Source organism: Xenia sp. Carnegie-2017, unplaced genomic scaffold (assembly GCF_021976095.1).
Source record: "Xenia sp. Carnegie-2017 unplaced genomic scaffold, XeniaSp_v1 HiC_scaffold_1, whole genome shotgun sequence".
Taxonomy (NCBI): Eukaryota; Metazoa; Cnidaria; class Anthozoa; order Malacalcyonacea; family Xeniidae; genus Xenia; species Xenia sp. Carnegie-2017.
The window spans coordinates 9,652,356-9,670,736 of NW_025813402.1; the positions used below are offsets into that span (position 1 = coordinate 9,652,356).

The window sequence follows — 18,381 nt, forward strand, 5'->3', positions numbered from 1 at the left end:
GTATGCAACTGTATGCAATCATTCTTGAAACTAAATTTTTCCATCTTCTTAAACACAACTCCACAAAAACGCTTTTGTAGACTCCCGTTAGCGAAAGTCCGAAAGACATTTACGGAGAAGATACTCAAAATTTCACTGTTTACACAGCAAAAGATTCCAGTGAAAAGAAACAAATTACCCTTTCATAGATTAAACATTGTCTCATAAACTCGTGTTCAGACTGAAAAAAAGTTGGTATGTATCTATTTATTTACAAACGACGACGCCATTGAACTTATTTATACTGGTTTTTTTTTACAAAAGTTGCCTTGTTGTACAAAAATTAATTTACAGTTTATTTCGAACCCCCCCCCCTCTTATTTTCTTCATTATCGATTTATACTACCAGTGTCATATCCTTTCAGAAAAGTTCCATCGTCTGACAATAGTCAATGATTGTTTGATAATAAAGCACGTCCTTAATAACCGTTTGAGAATGTTCATAATGGTTTCAAAAGACCACGAACTTGATTTCCCGGCAATTCATTTGCATGTTAAGGGGGGTAAGTAAATTATACAAAAATAACTCACCTCAAACTTTCCTATGCATATGTAATACGACTTTACGGTCACCCTACAGTACGAAGATCCCGGATAACTTGAAATTATTCGGGGTTTTTTCAATGTATGTGGCAAATCTCGGGTACTGGACCTGTTCCAAGAAACATGGTTAAGTTAATCATGCGGGTGCTAAAATGAAGACTCGAAATTCGACAATCGGTAAAGATGATTTAAGAGGAAACTTTGGTAAACAAAGCGACGAACCCTACAGATTATTAATTTATCAAACTCCTTTGCCATTGGGAAGACCACGCATGAAAACATTTAAAAATCGCTAACTACTCTAAATTCCTTTACTATACGGTGACCGCGTACAATCTGGAAGCAGGTCCTAACATTGCACTGGACGAACACCTAATTTATATGTGGTTCCTTTTCCAACAAAATGGCGGACAGTTGTGATCTCGTCCCCATTCTTTTTCTTAAGAACTTCATGCACTTCTCCTTTTCGTCGCTGTCCTCTATCTCTCGGCATGATCGTTTTTCGAAAATCCTCCGCAGTTCCGGTTCGGTCGAACGAAAAATACGAAGATCACTAGACTGGAAAATTTTCAAAACTTCCTTCTCATCGGTGATGCTTTCTTGAAGAAACGTGTCGCGATGGGCTCGAAGGTCTTTGTAGTCCTGATTTCGAAAACACACCAAGTCGTACGCGTCCGTATCCCACAGGCCTGTATCCTTGTTTACTTCGACGTTGTCTGGCTTCGGCTTGTTACGGAAGACGACTTCGGGATTGAAGTAAGCAAAAGGAATGGGGAAGAACACCTGAAATGTAAAACCACCACCGTCATTACTTTTTGAGTACGAAACAATTGCGAATTTGAGCACGAATCTTATGTACTACACTCGTAATCACCGGGAAAAGACTGCACGAAACATCCTTAACTTTCAAACCACGGTCAATCATCGAAATTCAACAAAGTATCATATCCCCGAAGTTGACAAAAAAATACGCAGTGCACGATCCCTGCACCTTTCGAGCGAACAGCCAGAAGAGCAAAGAGCATTCCCGTGCTAGAAATTCTTACATAAAGACATCTCAAAGTGTTCTCGTGTTTCTATTTCCAAGCGTGCATGCAGTAGGCCTATATAGCACTCAACAATATATTTGACATATAGCTACCTGATCACCATCTACGGCGTTCATACGGCAACGGGCAAGAAAGTTAACCGTGAACTCAACATCAAGACTTGCAAGAAATATCAACGCACTAGTCGGCAGTTTCATCGTCACGATGTCCAATAACAATCGAATGGAATGATGTTTGGTACCGACTTGAATCCAAGGAACCTGAGCCCACTTGTATTTCTCTTTAAAACTATTGAATTGAAGACGATAATCAAATACAACATACGTAAGCCGTCTCTCTAAGAAATCATTGCACTGGAGGCCACTTTTAAAACGTTGTGGGGGTGGACAGAGGGCTCACCCAAGCCACGTGACATCTAGTCTAGAGGTCCAGGGAAAGCCAACCGGAACACTTTATTTATTATGACATTTATGCAGTAATTGCGGTGTTATCGTGACGTATTATCATGCGCATTATCTAGGAATCTAAAGCAGAATTTACAGAAAAAATGATCGAACTTACTTGATTAAGACGGACTTTGATTCAGCAAAAGCTGTGTCTTCAGCTTGTGCCGAAGAGTCTCGTATGTTGACGAAGACTGTTAGAAGTAAAACATTTTCGCCGGTCTGAAGACATTTCGTATGATACATTTGAAGAAAACGCTCGAGACGATGCGCATCATTTCTGAAAGAAAATCGCAAATTGATCGCTCGTAAATTCACTTAAAATGTTTTAGTCACAAATTAGTATGCCAGGAAATTCCAGTGGCTCCTTGAGACACAAACTGTGATAATAATAACTGGCATAGCAAGACCAAAATGTATGCTATTGGTTTCTACAGTGGAATATGTCGCTTGTGATGGGAATAAAAGTATTGGCATCTAGCAATTTGGTGTAAGGGGAATATTACAAACTATAAGATTATGATATCTCTTGCTAGTTTTAACTATGTAGCTAGGCACTACAGTCTAAAACTCAGAGAACTGGCATTTGAACACATACGTAGGAACTACATGAAGTCAATTCAAATTATATCATGCGAACGGAAAGCAGGGGCGTAGCAAGCCCGCAAGTTTGTTCATAACTTCATGTTACGTAAATATTTTGGTGTTTACTCGCTGTAAAAACAATAGATTTCTAAAGAAATGCATAAAGCTGAAATGTATGAAAAATTTACACAACACGAACAAATTTGCATGCTGGATACACAACTGACGGAATGCGAACATGCCGTTGCAATTAAAATGCAAAACAATTACCAATGTGACTCACTTCATCACGGGCAGCACTAAATACACACCGCGCTGCGTTGTCGGATGAGGCATGTGCACGTTCTCCAGCATGGTTAACGGTCTAAGAAGCTGTACACGCTTTCGAATCTCTTGCTTCGATTCCTTAGAGCTCTTCACACCAATATCGAGCAAGTAGTCCGTACCTCTGAGCATGTCGAACCTGCGATAGCCGTTGATGAGGCGAAACACTTTGTACTGACTTCCCATTTCCTCTTGTATCATCTTTACCGAGGTGTCGTAGACCTCGTCGATGTCTTCTTTGTACTCATCTTCCAGTTTAACCTCCGGGTTGTCATCGCTGAAGCCGTACATATGGGTGCGCGTGAAGTATTGCCAACCGATGACGCCGAAGCGTGTCTTTGGGACGTAAGGATGTGGAAATGCGATTGGCCAAGAGGGTCGCTTCTCGATAACACCTTAAATATGGACAAGTGAACAGAAAGAGATTAAGGTAGAGGTTCGGTTAAAGCAGCCTGTAGTTGAATCGTGGATGTCAATCAATAAAACTTGCATTGTTTTGAAAAATACAAATGTTAGATACAACTCTTTGTTTCCAATCCGTAGATAGGAGAAGCAAACGCAAGCAATAATTGGATACGATAGTGGGTTCAATAGCGTTATTTCTGAGCGATTGCACTTTCAAAAAAGAAATAAGTTGGGCAGGGCTGAGTATATGAATATGCCTCCCCCCTCCCCAAAATTGCGCTCACTGAGTGATTTATTCAGCTGAAATTATTCAGGGTTCCATTGGGGTTAGGACACTAAAGAACAAACATACAGATTGCACAACAAAAAACACAAAAATGCATACCATCGGGAAGGAATGGCAAAAGGTTTTTGACTTTTTTCCTGAATATCCTTGGTCTCCTGAATGGTCCATGCCAGCTCTGTTTCAGCATAGTATTGATGAATGTAGTACATTAATTTGGCTGATGATACAGGAAACAAGGAAACTTCCTTTCTCATTGGAGGATTTCCCAACCAGTTCTTCACATGAGATGACAAGGGATTCTCCAGTGACTTGGGAATTTCGACGAAGAATTGCTCCATCTACAATTAATTTGTAAGACAGTAATATCAGTTTGTAAGAATGTAAAGCACCTTGCCTCTTCATATTTGGCTCAATGAACATTTCAGATGACCTTCATTTTAAACAAGTTCCAGGAGTTTCATGGTTTCAATAAAATACTTAACACAAACATAACCCATTAATGGGGAGTATCGTTACATGTTTGTAAATGTAGATCGTACAGGTTGGTATAGTCCTGAGAAGGACTGTTTTTGTTGTTGTTGACTGACGTCTCGACAACCTTAGCGGTAGTCATCTTCATTGACTCTGAAGATATAAAAATGGATGACAACCTTAACTGAATAACTACACTTGAAAAAATGAATGAGAATTGATTTTTAAAGGCTGCTAAAGCTTTTCATAACTAAACTTAAGCTAGTAAATCAAAACACTCATACATAAGTGCCTGAAACAGTTGATCTAGTTCTTAAATTGGACTTTAAAACTTTGCACGCCCTCATTTCCAGTAAACTCAAGTCTAATTTGGGTGAATTTGGTGAATAATACTACAGCTATGAATACAAACTAGTTGTTATTTAGATATATCATTTGCATAGATATCATTTATAAATGTATCATAGTTCATTGTACTTTTAACCAATATTCATACACAGAAACCACATCAACAACAGTCAATAATGTGGCTATTGTTATGCCCTGCGCCCATTTGAATTTTGAGAAGTTTAAGCTAAAAACCTTAAGATGCAGAATTGACAAGAAGGGAGCAGGTGGCAATGACAGTACTATCACAGAGTTCGCACATCTCCACTAATGTACAGGGAAGTGTTGTATAAGCTCTGCAAAATAGTTTACATTACATTTACACTTTAAGTGATGTCAGCCTGGTGTAAAAGTTTTTCTGTCTTAAAAATACAAAAATACAGTACTTCTCGAGAACATCAAGTGGGAAAGAAAGAAAAATTAATACAGTTGTGCTTTTCAAAACCACAACATACCATGTCACTAAACCGAATGAGATTTTCACAAGTTCACTCATAGTCATAAACACAAAAAGGGACAAATATGTTAACTAAGATTCATGAAAGTACTGCAATTTGGCAAGTATTATAACATGCAAATATTTGATTTGAATCAATAATCAATATCATGTTCTAATGTGTTGTATGCACTAATTTACTCTGATATATATGGGAAATGAAAAATTCAAAAGTTATCAGTAATCATGTTGCAATTGGCGTTTCTAAAAGTTTACACATCAGTCAGATGTAATTTTAGTACAATTTTGTTTTTCACTGAAACATGGCAAATTTTGATGTCCCCCCCACAAAATAAGTTTGTGCTCCCCCTAAAGCAAAATTCTGGCATTGTCACTGGCAACAGTGAAACACAAAGGTTTAAAACTTAGTGTAAGAAAAAGGAGGACATATGCCAATGATGCAACATAAAACTTGTGAAAATTTTTCCATAAATTGTCATTATACCTCATTGTTCCATGTGCATTGAAGTTTTAAGTTATTGAAGAGGCATCTACCCAGCTCAATGTCATCATTCTCTGTCAACGTATTCTCAAGACATTTGTCCAACTTAGGCACAATTGCATCAAAAGTGACCCTAGAGATAACAACTCCGGGCTGACCCTGACAATATCGTTCGCTGTGGTAGATATCTGTTGGTGTTGAATCTCCTTTGGCACTGTATGCACCAGGTAAACCCAAATACACGTTCATAGAACTATTTAGCATGTTCACTAACTTTACCAATCTCTTTGGTTCAAGATAAGTTGCTTCTTCAACGCGCATATACCAATCAAATTTATCACCATAGTTCTTATGCATATGCTCTAGCATTTTGAAAGTAACCCTTGTTGTCGAAGATTGGTCTTCTTCTGTACCGTCTAGCTGAACAATAGGAAGCCCTAACACTCTGTTATACTTTTCGTGAAAGTCAGGATCCTTCGAATTTGGTACGTAAAATACGACTCTATCTAAGTCCGGTAGCCAAGTGTTATTTATCGCTGTGCCTATTGTCTCTAAGTTGAATTCGGACGCCAAAACGCCGACAAAAATTCTATCTCTTTGTGTTATCTCGCTTGCCACGTAATACGGGCGAAAGGAAGGACCGTATTTCGAAAGTTTAGGCTTTACCGTAGCACCAATCTTCACGTTGTCTTTGGGCTTTTGATTTTTTACAGTTCGGCCTTCAGTGCTGCGAACATCGGCCATTTGAACATCTAAGATACACGTTTCTTCCACCACCGTGCCAGGAATATAAAACATCGAAAACGCAAAACCTAAACTGATGCCAATGATAGCGGGATATATTTGTTTTATGCGAAGCGGCAGCCAACGTCCTTGGTGATTAGCTCTTAGTCTTGTGATGGCCATCTTTCATTAGGTTTCATCTACTCCACATTGATCGCTTCTTTACGATTAATACAAATACTCCAAAGTATAGAGTTCTTTTGATGTTCATTATATGATGGACATTGATCGAGAACAAAGGTTGCAAAGACGTTAGACTAAATACTTACGTGGGAGATGAATAATAGACATTTAAAAAGAAATATGCATGTAATTAATCATTAATTTGTTAATTTCAGTTTGTTTTCAAGTGTTGCTCATTTTTTTACTCGACTTTCATTAAAGTGGAAGCTTAATTATCAATTACTAGAAAAGAAGAAAAAATTCTCTTCACTCTGACGACGGTCGATTCACGATCAAGCATCGACTCTCGAGTCACTCTGTACGTGTTATACGATTCCAAATTATTTATTATTGTAATTTGGGTGAATGTTTAGTGGGGGCGTACGTATTAATAGCATTTGTTTGGCCTTTGTACATGCCAGCGCCGACTAAAATCTTTATAAGGTAGAGTTTGTCATGTCTTTTATGACAAGTTTTTTTGGTTTACAAGTTTGGCTTAAAAAAAACTTCTAAAAAGTACATATGTGCAAGTTTTGTTGTAGAGATTATGTTGGACATGACTGATTTCGGCTGGCGTTTTTGGTACGAGAGATAATAAACATTTAGAACAAGTTTAGAATGTTCATGAAGCTTTTACACTCAGATTCAATCCGGGGTTCTTTGCAGGGCGAGGAGTAGCTTCCCATGCCTTTTTAAAATTGTGTGTCTGGTTTTTGAATGGTAATATATATTAGAGAGAGGTAACATATAACAGTAAATTTTCAGCAATACACCTCTGTGTTTTAATTGAGTTATTTGCTACTGGTAGTCTGGTACCAGTGGCAGAACCAACGTAGGTCAAATAAAGTATAATAATATTCAATTATAAATACAAAATGCATTGATAATATCGGTTTGATAATTAGAGTTTGGAAAGAAATTGAGACTGCATAAGCAGTTAGACATTGATATAAATTGTTCCATTATGGATGTATTTTTGAAGTAAAAGTTGATGAAGCGTTTAAAAAAGAACAATGTACAAAAACATTTGCAAACACATAAAAACCATGGCAAAACTTACCTGCGAAGAAACGAATACACGAACAATTGCTCTTGCGCTTGCGCAGATATGTGCTACATAGTGCATAAAACGGCGCGAAGGAGAGAGGAAATTTAAATGGCGTCATAATGAGACATCGAATTCAAAACATCATTCAAACGGCAAACAACGACCATTTGCCAAAACTATTCGTGCAATAAGAAAGTATAGGTGGAACATGTATTAGGTTGTACGGGACAGTAAGACAGAAAATGAAATCTAGGTCGGTTGGAAAATGGAAAATATCCACGCCGAACACGGACAACAACAAAAAACAGGTTTGGCGTGTGGAGAAAATGATTTGTAGATTGAAATTGCAGCCTTGCAATAAACTCCATCATTTTGCTATACTGATGCTACTGTTTAGACTTAATGCCAGTTATAAATTTTCAATAACACACTCAATCCACCTGCAAAATATGTATGAACAGTAAAATGATACATTTTATAGTATTCAGTATTGATGTGCAGAGGAATCCTTATCAAAATGCGATATGATAGGAATTTGACTTTCATGTTTTAATTCCCTTTACTTTTGAAAATAAAATGCCAACTTCTTGTGTACACTGTACATCTGTTGCTGGCATACTTCACAGTTACTAGCACTACAAAGATACAAATTATACAATTCATGCAACATTATTTTCATATGTTGTGAGTCACACACATGTGTAAGTTGATTAAAATACATATGTCTATTTACTTTTTTGTTTATCCATCCTATTGCGCTTCCTCCTGCAAATCTATTAAAAAGTACTTGAGGACATAACCTTACATCTCATTCAGTGTCATTTTGCAAGGATTTTAGCTTGGTGAAATATATTAGCTTGTCACCAAGCTGAAATGATTTTTTGTTTAAATTACTGTGTGTTATTTCCATGGTAATGTTAAAGAACTCTTTTCATAAGCTCTTTATTGTTTTGAACTTATAAACTTCAGTGGTTTCATGTCATTGAAAGGTGCATAAAGAATATCTCAACTGACTTATTTTTTTGAGTAGCAGTTCTGCCAGCCAGTAGCGTAGCCCTGGAACCAGCTCGCAAGTTAGGTCATATTTTGTAAATTTCAGATCATTACAAAGATTGAAGAATGGAATATTTACATAGCACAAACCTGCTGGCTGGCTATACCACTGCTGCCAGCCACATTACTTTGTGTAGTTCAACATAACTGTGTTAATTAGTCTTTAAATTAACCTTGTAGAAAATTGCCATATGTCCAAGGACTAATGCATTCAGTCATGGAAGAAATTCAAAAAATTACACTTAGAAAAGCAAAAAGGACGAGTACATCACAAGTGTTCTTGGGAGGTTTGTCAGGGCAATTTTATTCTGTCTCTAATCATAATTGTACAACATTGGAAGTCCATGTCCATTGTTTGTTTTAGGACAGAGGCATACTTTCTGTGGGGCGGGGGGAGTGCAAAAGGGCACCCTCATAAATATCAGACTTTGCCCCCCTGAATAAATTGCTCATCCCTTTTTAGAAATATTTTAACCCCCTCACAAAAAATTGCATCATACAATTTAGCTTAACTTGACATAGCAATAGTCTGAGGACGTTTTGCATTTTGAGTATGCCTTCGAACACAGTATTAAAGGTAGAAATGAAAAAATCAACTTTCCTCCAATCAAGCTTTTGCGTGGTCAGCCCGCATAATTGGTCCGCTATGCAGTGGCGTAAATTTGCACCAAGCTGCCTATGATCCTTCTATGATGGCGGTGCCCCCCTCCTCCACCAAAATCTGATAACATAAACTTTTTCCTAATAATCGTTATTAGAACACAATATCAACTTGTTTTTTTATTTATGTACATAAAAATACCAAAAGGTACTTTTAATTTACTATTAGGAACACGAATTCGCGAATGACTGCGAATGATATCCACTGTTTCCAGTTCCTCAAATGTAAACCTATTTTTTTCTGTATTTTTATAAATCACACCGTTCACTGTGCCCCTTGTAAGCTGATTGCATTGCCCACATCAGTTACGCCACTGCCAGTAGGATAGTTTTTCTCCGTTTGCTTCACGTGGAAACAACAGATCTTCGCAAGGATTTCAAGAAATGAAAAATGATTACGTATGAGCGTAAGGAAATTTGCATAGCAGGACTAAAATTTGCGTGCTGGCTACGCCACCTGCAAAATTTTCATAAAGTTATCTTTTGGTATTTTTGTATATTTTTCCTTGTATTCTTTGACCATTCAATTTTTCAAAAATCATCTCCAGGTGTGGAAGCTTCGTCTTGCAGTCCGACGATGGTCCAGAATAATCGCGAGCTTGCTCTCGAACTAAGTAAGTACACCTTGTATGATTCGTTAGTCACAATCCTATTCTTTTATCATCGAAAGCCATCTTCTATGGTATCATTTAGAGCTTACGTAACTGTGCTTGTACAAAGGTTATTGTTATTTTAAGTTGCGAAGTTGCTGTTAAACGTCAGTTTTGAATGTTAAAATTGTCGTCAAGTGTGAGGCACATTTAGTTTTAATGACAAGAAAATCATGAGTTAGAGTCACTTAGAGTTCGCTTTTGACAAATGTGCTCCTCCCCCCTCCCTTTAACTTTCTAGTTGCGGCTTCGCTATGTTGACTGAAATACGAATAAAAATTTTCAACTAAAGCCTTCGCAAGAAAATTGAGCATTACAACCCGTTATACAAGATATAAAACATACTCCAAAAAACTTCATCTTGTAAACTCGATATTCGCGCTAACTGTATTAGCAAGAGACATGATTTGAAAGCAACATTTACCATTTGTAAGTAGGAACACTTGCGATCTTTCTTTTTCATATTAATTGATTTTTTTAAAGATCTTTCGTAGTGTTGTTATATATAATTATTTAAAGTCGTTTGACGTTTTGGTTTCCTTTACGGAATTCATTTTCAAAGACTTTGAAGACGATTTTGAATAATTTTATAAGCATAACAACAATCTGGAAGATCTTTAAATAAATCAAATTAACATGAATGACAAACCCAGATTCAAACCATTCGAAGAACTTTCTTTTTGTTGCTTACGTACGTCATTTCCTTGAACAACTATTTAAGACCACGCTTGCTTGTAAATAATCACTTGGCTTGATTATTATACTTACTTTGAAATAAAGTCGTGGTCTCAATATTTCTTGAATCTTGAGTTAAGAGAATGATGTTTTTGGACTATGTTTTTTCTTATATTTCTTTATATTGTCGGCTGGAAAAGGTTTTGACGCGTTATACATTCGCCCAAGTAAACCCTATCAGCTACAAATTGCGTTCTATTACTAAAAAATATATCTACATAAAGATTTACATCTGCATCTTTTATGAACCTACAAGTTGCGCGGCATGCATAGAATTACCAAAATTATTTTCTCATTCATTCAGATTGGCTACAATTTTTTTTGTTTTCACAAAAACACTATCGTAACTATCGTGAAAACCTCACCATTCTTGTAGGCACGATGAATGCGATTCGTCATAGCCGATTGAATCTGATTCTCCACGTCTGGTGGGGATGAGATAAAAAACTAATTCTCGATGTAAATGTATTTCTCTGCATTTTCAATTGCGTTAAGATTAGCGTTATAAATGGTTTCGTGGGGTTGCCCAGCTGACCAATTGTCAACAGAACGAAGAACTTCAATGTTAACCTTTGTAAATAAGTTGTCATCGATATTGAGCACTTTACTCTCCGATACATCAAGCTCTATTGGCAAATCTTGAAGACCCCACGTGCACCAACTGGGTTTCAAAGCATAGTATCGTTGACGAAAATGCTTTACTGCATCCTTGACCGCATCGCCGGTAAACGCACACGCTACATCATGCCATGGCATTCTAGGAATTTGACTTCTATTAATATATTCATAATCATCACTGGGCTTTTCCCAATTAATTTTACTTCCGTCTAAAAAAAATTCGTTTTTATAATCTTTGCCAACCCATCAACGATATCATTCATATGTGTTACCTGCTTCCAAATTTTCACAATGTTCCTCAGTACATGGATGAAGCGGATAGTCGTCCATCAGTTCATGAGATGGAGTATCCCAACGACCATAGCAAAGATCAATACCACCTACAAAAGCTATCCGCCTGTCAATAATAATAAGTTTTTCATGATGGCTCCACAGTATTTTCGTAAAAAAGTGTTTTAATACGTTGAAAGGGTTTGGATGACGATAAACCACTATATTTGGGTGTTTGTCTAAAGTTGAAATTGTACGATCACTGCCGAGATCGAGTGCTCGCGTCGTTTTTCAGTGCAGTAGAACATACACTTTAACGTCTTCGCTAGATTTCCTTATCAGCATCTTATCCAGTCGCCATTTCAGAATTTCGACGCCATTATCATTTTTCTGCTGAGTTGGTGACTAACCTTTACTTGATTATGTTTGTAACTATTTGAAACTAACAGGCATGAATAGCTTAAATTAGCATTTGCATGAATATCGCTTTTGGTGGGCTGCATTCTTTTCATCTAATTGCCAGGTGTAATAATAATAATCTCATAATTCAGCTGACATATATTTCTATATATTAGGTTTAGAAATTGGAAGTTTCTAGCTCTAGTGAATCTCATAAAATGAGCCTTAAGTTTGTAATCGCTTCTACATGTTCGGCATGTTCGTAATGTTTCTTTTTTCAATAGACAAAGCTAAATCTCGAATCAAAGAACTTGAAGAGAAAGGTTTTTCGTCCAAAGCTGAACATTTCCTGTTAATGGAAAAGTACAGTTTGCTGGATGCGCAACTCCAGCGCATGAGAGATGAGCAGCAGACAATTAATATTGACGCGGGAGAACTCAAAGTATGGTCATTAAGTCTAAATCCTGTCATTAATTCGCTTTCGTTTTCATCATACATGTTCAACTAATTTTTCGTTGCAGAAATTCTGCAGGCATTTGCGTCCGACATTGGACAAGGCGCTTGAAAAGTTACTGCAATCTTCTGAATTTCTCGACGAAGCCTACAAATCGGTGTCTCAATTCTTGCAAACAATTGATTGGAGAGATGGAGATAACCATCGAGACTTCTCTCCGAAATACGGGTACGTTAAATTTTATTACCTTTAGGCAAATCGCATTTTTGTGTGTGTAGTATATGGGTACCGAGTTATAAGCAAGCTTTTAATAGTGGACGGGACTATATTGAAACCAGGGATAGATCCTACGAGGTTTTGAATGAAGAAGGGTGTTCTAGTTTGGATTAGCTTTAGGGGGCTACTGGTTTCTGCACCATGTCAGACTTCTTTCTCCTTCAATTCTGTTCCTTTTTTAGTACGGTAAGGAGATTTTTGGAAGCGTGCTCCATCATATACTAAACACGACTGCTTTAATTTTACTTTTGCTAAATTTTTCGGTCAAACCAAATTCAAACTGTCTGCAAAATCAAACTGTCTGATACTGTATACTTCTCCAGGTTTGGTTCAATCTCTAGGTTTTGATCCGATTTAAAATTGAATTTGTAGAGATTACAATGATCATATGTACTTCTTCCCTGTTTGTATACGTGCATGTGCTTGAAGTTTAGGCATGTGTGTAGATGAGGACAAACTCCTTGCTGTTTATTTGGCAGCTGAAGACTATGCTAGATAATTTTATTGTGCTCGAAGTGTATAAGACAATAAATTTTGACCTTTAGTTGTTCATGTGCATGCATTGACCTTGAAGTAACTATCTTTAAAGTTCATTTTCGACTTATCTGTTTTCGCGATGAACGCCCATACCTCAAAGTGACTATAGTTCAATATTCAAAAGTATCAAATCTTCTACTCCAAAATAAAGTTGTGTCTTATTAAGGAGCCACTTAAAACACCATGTGACAAAGACGAGTCCTCGCAGATGAGCAGGGAAGCAGCGCTATCTTTGACGCGACTAACGCCTTCACCTTCGTCTTCCTCATCATCAGACAATAGTGAAATGGCTTCGTCACACCATGATGATGTATCCACCTGTTGCACCTCTACCCCTCTTGAAGGCTCATACGACGATCGTCGTACAATTTCGGAGCCTCTCAATACTTCATTGGCGGACGTAAGTTTTCATTTAATTCTTGACTCTCCGCCGGACAAACGATCTGTCAATTCCATGGACTTTTCTGGCGATACAAAGCAGACGGATATGGATACAGATTGTTCTCTGCTTGATTCATACGACATAAACCCGATCACGACCTCGCCAGATTTCTCCGTCATCAAAGAAGAAAAATTCACCAAACATCGCTTGGAGTCAACACCAGAAGGTACGCCTGTGCAAAAGCATCAGGATTTAACATGCTGATGACACTTATAGCTGAGTTTAGTTTTATCCTCGTACTGCGTACGTTTGTTACTTCGGAACTTCACTCTGAAGATGACTACTTCTTAAGCTTTCGAAACCTCAGATACACCAATTAACACCAACAAACTCAGCAATACCAACATCAACACTAGCAGCCTTCTTGGGACCGAACTAAAACTGGACAATCAACGCTACTCCCTTCCGGTTCAAAGCATTCGGCTTGCTACTTTACGTTAATGAAAAAAATATCACAACTTACACTCAACATTAAAGTTGCAGCCGACTTCTACAGCACCTGAAAATATTATGATTGCCAAACTTCTCCCAGTGTTTTATCGTGCAAACCAACCTGTGTCGCGAAAGTGCGCTTAAATGTCGCATCGCAACCGTATCGAAATAAAAATCGTCGTATTGTCTTTTCTTTAGAGGGTGAAATCAAACGATTTGCGGCTGATTCTTCTGCCAGCAATACCAGTCCATCTGCCACTCTTCTGTGTGTTGGAAGACGTACATCAAAAAGGAGAAGTACGATTGATGAATTTACCAGTTATAAAGAACCGTCAATCCACAAGTATGTTTAAATTTCAGAAAAGATAGTCATTTTAAGCATGACATTGTAGGACTGCATTCATTTGAATATTTGAACTCGTGTTTCTACAATACAGCTTTGTTTTGCACCGGTCAGTGGTGTAGCCAGTTCGAAAATTTGGTCTTGCTATGTTAATTTTTCTGTGTTCACTCAATGTATAAACAACAGATTTCTAAAGAAATAAGAATAAAAATAATGTTAATGATGTAAAATTTACATAGCAGGTCCTAAACTTGCGGGCTAGCTGCGCCATTGGCACCGGTGACAAAACATTTCTCACTTTGAACGACATTCGAATAAATATTTTTTCCGCGTGACATATCCACATCGTGAGCCTGTGCTCCGTTCAATATTTCCGCCTATTTTTGCCACGGTTATTGCTTTAACGACGCTTTCAAGCCCTATCTATGCTACTTGAACAACTAATCCGAAATGGGATTTTTCTTTTCACTGCACGATTTGAGCAAGAATCGACTGTACCAAAAAAAATTTGGTGACCGCAGCATGTCAGCATACTTTTCAAGCAGAAGTTAAACATAAAAATTAAGCACTCTAGAGGAACACTTTTATTAGGGGGGAGCATACCCCAGAATTTTCTAGCACCATCCAGAAAGATTTGAAAATGACATGACACTCTGAAGAGTATAATTATGAAACAATTATAGGGTAGAAAATTTTACAGTAAGACTTTATACTACCTCATTTGCATCTACCATGTGCAAAGAAAACTGTTAGTTTGTCATGTCGACTAAGTTTGCCTTTTCTGGTTTGTCTCGTCTAAACTGTTGTATTTCTGCATAATTTATGCTTTTTTGGATTTTCCTGTTCTGATTGACTTCGTAATCGTTGCGTCGATGCCACAAAATTTGTCGTATTACAACACTGCCGAAAATTTTGCCGAAAAAAAGGCAGTGTGGGGAAACATTTGCAATTGGAGGGATGAAGTCCAGGTCTTAAAACGACAAACTGCGAAATGAGTTTAACTGTACACAATATATACAACGTACTTATTGCTAACTTTGTTATTATGAACCTTACAAAACTTTATTATTATTTATGTTTTATATAAAAGCTTTGTTCGTTAAAGTCCACCCCTGAAAATCCTCCTCAAATTTGTGATTTAAGATTTAGCATATGAATGACTTTGGCTTTGCGCAAAGAAGTATTTTACAGTTGTACAACTGACTGAACTGAGATTTATGGTTTATACATTAAATTTACTTGAGTTAAGCAGGCTTCCTACAGTTCATCTGAAATTCGTGTGTTTCAGGTAGCCTTCACTTGCAACATTACTTTGATCAAATACACTCAAACTTTAGAAATATGACTGTTCGAGAATATTCAAGAATGCCAGTAAAGTCTATAGATCCTTAAATTGGATAACTGTTTGTGTTGCTATGGCAACCATATCTCATTTTCTTTTACACTTTTATTGTCTAGTTTTAAAATAATTGACCGTAGTTATTTTTCGTTTGGTGACTTTTTCTCATTATTTGCGTGACGATTTTTATTCATTCAAGGAACATGTATAACATTGAAAGAATTGTATAAATATTTCTTTGTGATATTTGAGAATTTCGGTTACATGAAAACTTATTTGTAGATTTTGTTCTATGTTGCGTATGTTATAATATTTGTTGTAATGAACATCCACACGAACTTTTGACAAATTTTGCCGAAGGAGAAACGAAAAAATCTTCGATAAAGTCAGCGTGGCCAGGCGTTTACGTAAAAAAATCCACTCGACATGAGCACAATATGCGCATGCGAAGCGTCACCAGGCCCCTTGCTTGGTAACTGTAGTTAGCCTTCTTAAAACCGCTTTTCATCAATAAAAACAATATAACAGTTTCATTTCACAAGGTTAACTCATCTTTAAGCCAGGGCACCGATGCACCCCCCTTCGAAAATCTGCACCCATCCTGTCAAATGTGCATCAACCCGCCCCTGATACTTCTCTGATTAATGGCGCTGACACCAAATTTTATCGTCGCCTAAATATATGTCATTTAAAATTCTCTTTTATTATATAAGAAAACATATTTATCAATTTTGCCGTATTTAAGTATATGATTAGACAAAGAACTACTTTATTTCTGAGCAACAAGTCGCCAGAGGATTATAAATAAATTTATCGATATACCAAAGGGAATATTTTTGTTACCGTAGTTTTGCTGTGGATTCGAGTAATATTTCCACTGCCTTCATTAAAATCGATAAAATTCATTTTGTTTCGTCTTGTTCCTTTTGATGACCACGTTATTTAATATTTTTGTATTTCTTGTTTTAAAGAATAGTTTTATTTTTTTTAAGAAAATTGAGACAAGGCGATCCATTCACCGACTGCAGTTTGTTTCAACCGTCACAGCATAGTAAGTAATTATAGTTCTAATTATCGATATGTTTTATTGACCGAGTTTCTCAAACATTAGTGCGCAGTTAGCAATGGTTCCTTTTCTGTTATTTTATTTATACCGACGTCTGTTTCATCTGTGATTTTTTTATGGTGGGTGGACTTAATATAACTGCATGTAAAATCTGGGAAACTAAAATATTTGTGAAGGTGAGATCTAAGACTAAGACAGTAAATTTTACATAGACATCTAAGAAACATTGACGTTGTTTGTCTGCGTATTAAAGTTTGTACATTAAACTTCTTCCTTGCTTATTGAAAATCATGACATCATAGGGCGTGGCTCCTTTGACAATAGCGTGACCGAAAATTTTTTGATAGTTACTCCAGTGACTGTCCAACAGTCTACAATGCGTTTATCATTACGAAGAATATAAGGCAAATGGTTTTCGGAAATTTATCGTAATTTGATGCTCGTTTACGTTTTAGACTAAGCTTAGCAAACTACATTTCATTTGAAAAACATCCCCTTATTTTTCACTTAAGCAGGAACCTATGAAGTTGATGAAAAAAACCCATTTTTTAATTTTTAGCCAATCAGATGGAACGATGTCGAGAATTCTCTTGCAATTGCACGCAAACATGTATTGCTGCAGTCGCCAAACCTATAACATTACACTTGTTTTGATCACTTTATTTATTCATCTTTGCAGAATTAAACTTTGCGGGAAAACGAAAAAATTACGAAGAAAAATAATGGTTCATTAAAATAGGAAAATTTGACGCTGGAATTTCTTTCAAAGGTACATGTTATTTTTCTACTATAGACTTCGGAATATAGCTAATGGATTATCTAGTCCGGGTCTACTGTTGTGAGAGAGTTTTATGCCAGTGAACCCTTTCCGTGGATGTTTAGCAGATCTGCAACATTCACCTAATGAAATGGTAAACAACTTTTGAAAAAAATTCCTCGCCCAAAGCATTAGAAAACGAAGTAGTACCGAAAATAATTGTATAAGTAGTTCGTCCTGGTTAGTGCAGTTTTAACAAGGATTGTTGGTATTAAATGAAGATATTGATCTTCGCACTTTGCTGGACAATTTAAGCAATTGTCTCATCCCGTTAAGTCACCTGAATTTTTCAGGTTCATGAGACAATTGCTTAAACTGTCCAGCAAAGTGCAAAGATCATATCTTCATTTAATTTCAAACACCGCACTTTATAAAACATTCTTCATAAGGATTGTTGGTGTTAGTTTTGACTGATGTTTTGACAACCTTAGCGGTAGTCATCTTCGGAGTCTTCATGGTCCCAGTTTTAGAAGGCTACCGCTACGGAAACCTCACTCAACATCAATACCAACAGTTTTTCTGAGAGACTCTACTAACAAGGACGATCTACATCTACAAATGTGCAACGATAATCCCGGGCTCAAACCATTCGCTAATTTATCGCTGTTGCCAAGTATTTGCCTAAACCATTAGTGCTTCACTTCCCGTCAAGACAGATTCGTGACATGCACTATTGATTGCTGCCAATTTTACTTTTTTTCGAATTTTTTTTTGGTGCAATGTTATGTCGTAACTCTAGTGTTGTGCATGGTGAATGCTATAATTTACATTGGCTTTACATATTATGGACGCTGATAGTTATGAGCACATCATAATAATGCTGGCAT

General features: G+C 36.9%; 2 protein-coding genes across 2 annotated transcripts; one reads left to right on the forward strand and one right to left on the reverse strand.

Annotated features, from left to right (window-relative positions):
* Positions 1–185: 185 nt before the first annotated feature.
* Positions 186–6,590, reverse strand: LOC124438111 (chondroitin sulfate synthase 2-like). The gene is given in 7 exon segments (XM_046988104.1): positions 186–1,365; positions 1,724–1,919; positions 2,193–2,354; positions 2,943–3,277; positions 3,279–3,378; positions 3,774–4,012; positions 5,474–6,590. Coding segments are annotated over 7 exon segments (2,346 nt in total). The 5' UTR covers positions 6,377–6,590; the 3' UTR covers positions 186–954.
* A 2,111-nt stretch (positions 6,591–8,701) lies between these two features.
* LOC124438749 lies at positions 8,702–17,460 on the forward strand. Its single transcript, XM_046988952.1, has 8 exons — positions 8,702–8,803; positions 9,725–9,790; positions 12,133–12,290; positions 12,370–12,530; positions 13,281–13,723; positions 14,188–14,332; positions 16,664–16,722; positions 17,417–17,460. Exons 1-8 carry the CDS (start codon positions 8,722–8,724, stop codon positions 17,458–17,460), a joined length of 1,158 nt encoding a protein of 385 aa, XP_046844908.1. The 5' UTR covers positions 8,702–8,721.
* Positions 17,461–18,381: the final 921 nt, after the last annotated feature.